We start from the raw sequence: 7,101 nt of genomic DNA, 5'->3' as shown, positions 1-7,101 counted from the left end.
TTGAATATTTTATGACATATTCGGGATTGATTTTTTTTTTTTTTTAGCCACACTCTCTGTAATTTTAATAGTTAGAATCGCAAGAGTGTTATAAACGTAATGAAACCTACAGACGTACTTCCAGCTTCAGGCTGTAGAGCTGATTTAAAGATACTTTTTACTACATTAATATAGGCATTTTACATTAAAAAAAAAAACACAACACAACCCCCCACCCCCCAAAAAATTGGCATTAAACTGGCATTTAAAATAGAATTGTGCACAAAGAATAAAAATATTCCTAACAAAATGTCAACTTCATCTGCTCTACGCTAACAAAAGAAAAAATATTTTTTTAAATAAGAATTGTCTGTAGTAATGAATAGTATAGTATAAATGTTATCCTATGCTTTGAAATAATAATACCAATTTACTCATCATCATACTGATCATCAGTCTTATTCACTTCACCTCTCACTGCTCACAGTGTTGTACCTGATCGGTGTATGATCCTGAATTTATATATTTCACTGTAGTTGCTTTGTGAAATTGTTCATTGTTAAAATTCCTGCACAACTAAAACTGAACTGAAGTGAAATATTAAATTGGCGCCTAACTGGCTTCATTTTGTTTCATTCGACTTGGCTTTCCACTTTTCACACCCGCAGATGATCAAAAGAAAGATAATTATATCACTAACCTCATAGCAATAATTGAAATAATTAATCAAATCAGCAGGAATTAAATTTTTCATGTCATGCGACTTTACAGTGAAATGCTCAGCCCTTTTAATTATGTAACATTAACTGTAACGGTTAATCATCACATCCTACACCTCTGTTTGTTCAGATTCTAAATGAGCTTTTCCTAGATGATGTTTCAGGAGATATTAACCATCATCTTCATCATCTGGGTAGTAGAAATAGCCTCATGGGATATTAACATCACCACAGTATCCAGTGAGCCCTGCTTAACAGTCAGGAAACGATAAGGAATTTTTTTCCCCCCATTTAATAAAAAATTATATGAAAGATTATAAGGCTTTTTTTAAGCGTATAAAGCGCACACACACACACCCACACACACGCCTACATGAGAACTGGGCTGAAAGGACTCAGTATTGTTGCTGTGATGTGGTTCACATGGTTTAGGATACTAAATGACTTCAAATGTAATTGTTTATCTTAAAAACAAAAAATGAACCAGTAGTAAATTAAATAAATAAGAAAAATAAAAGATGCCCATCAAATGTGCTGTAACACGCTAGAAATGCTAAAATGCTCCCCCTCTGTAAACAATACTGTCTTTTACACACTAAAAACACATTCTTCACGTGTACAGAAGAGTGTAAACCACTGCGCTCTGAGACGCACCGGAGCGAGAACAGATAAAGTGCCTGACAATGGGAGGGAAAAAAATAAAAATCTCTTATTATACACAATACCGCTCGTATTGTGGAATTTAAATCATTTTAATTGATCATAAAAATTAGTCCAGAATGGCTTGACATCATTTGGCTCTACCGCATTCCAAATGTGGAGAAAGTTCTAGAGACGAAAGGGAAAAAAACAAAAAAACAAACAAAAGCAAACAAACAAAAAATTCCAGTCATTTGGGCTCTACCACATTCTAAATCTGGAGAAAGTTCTACAAACGAAAAGGGGGGTGGGGGGCTGATAAAATAATCCAGTCTACCACATTCTAAATCTGGAGAACGTTCTAGGGATGAGAGGAAAAAAAACCCCAAAAACTCCAGTCAACTAAAAGTCCAGTCATTTGGCTCTAAAACATTCTAAATGTGGAGAAATTTCTAGAGACGAAAAGGGGAGAATAAAATAAAATAAATTAAAAAAAAAATAAATAAAATAATCGTCATTTGCCTCTACTGCATTCTAAATCTGGAGAAAGTTCGAGAGACGATAGCAGGGAAAATAAAATAAATTGTCATTTGATGAAGGGGGGGGGGGGTCAAAAGTGAGTCTTTTGGCCTAAACAATTGTTGTTTGTTTGTTTAAATTTTGTAGGAATCCCTTTTTAAATCCAGGCAGGAGTAGAAAAAACTTACAACTTATTAAAAAGAAGGATAAAAAACAAAAAGAAAAAGTGTCTTTCACACGCTAAAAAATCCCCCACAATCCTCACGTGCGCACAAAGAGTGTGCGCCAAAAACGTCGCTCTTTCAGACGCACCGGAGCGAGAAGAGATAAAAGTTTCATATCACACGTCACTTCATTTTATTAAATTTAAAAAAATAAATAATTAAATCATTAGGGCTGTGGTAATGACTTATAGTGTCACTGCAGTTCTGTTAGATCCGAAATAACCGAGGATGTCACGGCTGTGTCCCCCCTCCAGCCCCCGCAGCTCTCACCCCACCGCCTCCTGTGTAACCAAGTGGTTTCTGAAATGCTGCATAAAATTATTTTATTCAACAAGAGAGAAGAAAAAAAAAAACCCCCAAAAAGAACGGAAAGGTTTCTATTTCTATATAGATTTTTTTTTTTTAATAAACCTGAAAAAATTCCATGAAATCCATCTAAAGTGCCACATGAACAGTACCATCATATTATATCATAGTGTCAGCATGTGTAAGTGTGTGTTAGGAACAAAATAACAGATAAACAGAATTTATGCATCATTATTATTATTTTTTTGTATGCATGTGGCGCGTCTTAGTACGGTTTGGTTCTCCATGTGCACACAACAGAACACTGAAAAAGAAATAAAACACTGAACGGAGTCGGATTTCCAGAGGGGTCCAAAAAAAAGAAAAAAAAGAAGAAAAAATTAAAAATATTAGCAAAATAATCGGAAGTGTCATTTTAGATGCATGCAGAGAGGGATTTCGGGGAAAACGCTCGCATAGAACAATATAAAATAGAAAAACATTTTATAAACACTTTCCAAACAAGATTATTATTATTTTTTTTAAATCACAGCATTGTTGAACATGAGCAAAGACAGATTTATTATTCTGATCTCTCCATAAAGAAATTCAACATCTATTCATTCCAAAAAGCTAATACCTCCGATTGTTTTTCCTTTTTGGAGCTGATAAATTGTTTACATCTCACTTTCCCGTCATCCTGACTGCATGCCTTGTGCAAACCGTTATGAATATTCACAATAACAGATCTCTTTCGAGAATAAAAATACATTTTTAAGTAAACAGTGTTTGTACGGTATTTCTGGTGTTTTCGTGGTCCTGCAGGTTTCTCACAACAGTATTGCAGTGATGAAATGTGGAGAAATATCAAGGCACTGAATGATTTGCATTATTATATGAAGGTTAAGTTGGTTAGTGTTGGTTTTGTTGTTTAATGATGTTCGTCCACCGAGAGCCTTCAGGTGGCAGTGTACTGAAGATGGCTGCTTCCTTTCAGAAGTGAAGGCTGGGGTTGAAGTCAGGACTTGGCAAATAGACTCTCAAATACAGTGAGTGTGTGTGTGTGTGTGTGTGTGTGTGTGTGTGTGTGTGTGTGTGTGTGTGTGTAAATACAGGTGAGGTTAAACAAAAAGGGTGTATACAGAAGGACTGCAGGTGAAACAGTTGTTCAATGAGCTTTGGTGATTGAGGTTCTAGTTTCTGTGAAATTGGGTATTCGTTTTTCTTAAAATTCTCATTAAAAAAAATCTACTGTGATACATTTGCTTTAAACATCACTACAGGTACGATCCGAATATCCGTAGCCGCTCGTATTGTGAGGTTCAAATCATTTTAATTTATATAAAAAAGAAAAAGTTCAGAATGGCTTGACGTCATTTGGCTCTCCCACGATAAATGTGGAGAAGGTTCTAGAGACGAGAGGAGAAGAAAAAAAGAACAAAATTAAAATTAAATATTTAAAAAAAAAAAAAAAAGGCCAGTCAGATGGATCAACCACATTCGAAATGTGGAGAAAGTTCTAGAGACGATAGAAGAAAAAGAATTATTTATTTAAAAATTTAAAAAAATAAGCAAAAAAACAAAAAACAAAAAATGGGGTTAGGGAAAAAAAAAACTATGCAAAATAATTAAAAAAAATAAAATTAAATTATGGGGAAAAATAATAAGAAAGATAATAATAAAAAAATAATAAAAAAGAAAATAATAAATAAAAAGGAGTTGTAAAACGAAATTATGGGGGGGACAAAACAGAAAATAACAAACAAAAACAAATAAATGAATTTTTAAAAAAAAGGGGGGGTGGGAAATAGAATTATGCAAAAAAATAAAAATAAAAAATGGCAAAAAAAAAAACCCAAATAAATAAATAAAAAATGGGTTGGGAAATAAAATTATGCAAAAAAATAAATAAAAATAACAAAAAAAAAAAGTTTAAAAGAAAAATGTCAGTGAGAGATGTCTGTTGGCCTAAACAATCAACAATTAATTGCTTCTCTGTTTTTTTTTTTTTTAATCTTGTAGGAATCCCTTTTTAAATCCAGGCAGGTGTAGAAGACCGTCTGACAACTGTACAACCGAGCTGAATATACAACTTAGTAAAAGGAAAGATATAAAAGAAAAAGAAAAAGGCTTTTTTTTCTCCCTCAGTAGGAATCAATCGAGCCGGTAAACAGGAGGACAAGTCACTCGAAGTTTCCCTGGAGCAAGCGCTTGACCTCATTTTGTCCTCGTATGACTTTAGTTCATGAACTGCGTGTAGCCCTCCGCTCCTGTTACGATCACGTCCATCCAGATCCGCATGGCCTCTGCAGACGGAGCCACCATGTAGTACAGTCTGTCGTGGGTCTTCACACAGAAGGTCAGGGAAGGGTTGGGACTCTGGCAGCGAGACAGAAGAGAGAAATAAGCCGCGAGAGAAATCACCATGCATCTGTTATGGTTTTAATACGCGTTATCAGCTAGCATAACTATGAAACGTGCTGGACAATGCGGCTAATTCAGCTTCAGGTTTAAACAGAGGGTTAGTCATGCTGGTCAACACACTGGTTTAAAAACACGTGCTGTGGTTTTGCCCCATGAGAGGCTGGCTGCTGTGCTTAGGGGTAATATACAGAGCTGTGTGGGGTGGTCTGTTAAAGATCACTTGCTTTCAGCTTTAAGGAAAATAGTTTTAGTGGTCAATTTAATTGGGGTCAGTTTCCTTCTTCTGGAGTCAAATTCGTAAAGGATGGTCTCGGCTCTTTTTGTGCTTCTTCTTTGTTCCAAATGACATCTTTTTTGGAAATATCCATGGGAAATCTTTTGATGTAATTTCCAATATTAATATTTATAAATGTTTTTTTTTTTAAATAATTGACCATTTATTTTGGATTTGTTTATACATGTGTTTTTATCATCCTCGGAGTCGCTTCTGTAGTTTATTTGAAGTTTATTCATGTCACACTATATTCAGTTAAATGATGATCATGTTAATATCGAATAAACGTCAAAAATAAAAACCCCACACTGTTCAGGTTATTTAAGATACATGATACGGATATCTAGTGTAAAAAGTTTCTACATTAATCGTTCCTCCTTTTGAATCCTGTTTATTTGAAGGCTGGATTAAAGACGTGAGAACACGTGTCAAGTCAGATATCAGTCTAAAGAAGGCAGGCAGGTGCCACAGCTCTGACGTAAGCGGCTGCTGTCATGTGTTTAACAACCAAAGCATCGTTTCATGTGCTGTTCTGTGTACACTACTGTAGAGTCTCGTACCGTCTCCTTTTCAGCACCGTCTCCGGTTTGTACAACTGTGTAATGTGAAACTTAATTGACTTCATCCTCAGTTACTTTCTCTAGCTCTGGGTTTTATCTAGCACCAGGGTCCTAGAGGAATGTTGTTCCTGCACGAGCTACATACACTGATCAGGCATAACATTATATCCACCTGCCTAATATTGTGTTGGTCGCTGCCAAAACATCCCTGACCCGTCATGCCCTGTTCTGACACCTTTCTATCAGAACCAGCATTAACTTCTTCAGCAATTTGAGCAACAGTAGCTCGTCTGTTGGATCGGATCAGCCTTCGGTGCATCAATGAGCCTGTCACCGGGTCACCACTGTTCCTTACTTGGACCACTTTTGATAGATACTGACCACTGCAGACCGGGAACACCCCACAAGAGCTGCAGTTTTGGAGATGCTCTGATCCAGTGGTCTAGCCATCACAATTCGGCTCTTCGTCAAACTCACTCAAATCCTTACGCTCGTCCATTTTTCCTGCTTCTAACACATCAACTTTGAGGACAAAATGTTGACTTGCTGCCTAATATATCCCACCCACTAACAGGTGCCATGATGAGGAGATCATCAGTCTTATTCACTTGACCCATCATAATGTTATGCCTGATCGGTGTATTTATTTATATATATTGTTAAAATGACAATAAAATCTGTTGGACTTGACTGACTCTTATCTAATGCACTTGTTTGAATGTGTTACTGTTTCCATAGTAACAGCTACAGAGAAGTGACAGACACTCTACGTAATAAGATGAATAATAAACAGATTCAAAATCTCCCTCCCTCTGTCTGTGTCTCTCTGTCGGTCTCTCTCTGTCTGTCTCTGTCTCATTATTTTACATATATTATATATAAATATATATAAATAAAAATTAATGTCAAATCAATGATATGGTGAGGTTTTCTGTAAGGGTTTATTGAACATTTATGAATAAGGAGTTCTGAGTGTCAGTACGTTGCAGCAGACTTCCACACCGTTTCCACCTCAGGATAGAGGACATTTTGCATTTTGTCATTTCTCTCTAATTTAACAAGCTTTTTTTTTCCTTTCTCCTTATTAACATGTTTCGAGACAGAAGTTGTAGAGAGGCCTGGTGAGCGAACGACCCTTTGGTTATAGGTATATAGTTTCATGGACCACATTCGGCGTGACTAGAAACGGATCAGAAATTAATATACGACGTGACATTCTGTATTAAAAGAAAAAAAAAAGGTTTAATAAACACTTTGGACCTCCTGTTGAGTTTCGCTTTCAGTGGTACGAGTAAAAATGTCCCTTCACACCACTATGTCACGGATAAAGCAGTAAAAATTATAAGGAGAAGAAATGTCCAGAGTAACGATACGGCACATGCTTAATACCTACAGAATGAACAGCTTGTCTTATAATGTTTCCTTCTTTACATTTCAAATATTGTTACTGAAGACAATTTTCTCCTTAAATTTTTTTT

At 35.8% G+C, this 7,101-nt stretch overlaps 1 protein-coding gene across 1 annotated transcript in view; it reads right to left on the bottom strand.

Moving 5' to 3' along the window:
- Nucleotides 1-1,243: 1,243 nt before the first annotated feature.
- The window catches only part of phldb1b (pleckstrin homology-like domain, family B, member 1b), a 75,533-nt gene continuing 69,675 nt past the window's right edge, over nt 1,244-7,101 (bottom strand). The window contains exon 24 of the mRNA XM_058414454.1: nt 1,244-4,744. Within this exon, the coding sequence (XP_058270437.1) occupies nt 4,604-4,744 (141 nt within the window). The 3' untranslated portion in view covers nt 1,244-4,603. The remainder of the gene's footprint in view (nt 4,745-7,101) is intronic.

Source organism: Hemibagrus wyckioides, linkage group LG17 (assembly GCF_019097595.1).
Source record: "Hemibagrus wyckioides isolate EC202008001 linkage group LG17, SWU_Hwy_1.0, whole genome shotgun sequence".
NCBI classification, from domain to species: Eukaryota; Metazoa; Chordata; class Actinopteri; order Siluriformes; family Bagridae; genus Hemibagrus; species Hemibagrus wyckioides.
Note: the sequence above shows the minus strand (reverse complement) of the source record. Positions and strands in the feature narration are given on the sequence as shown.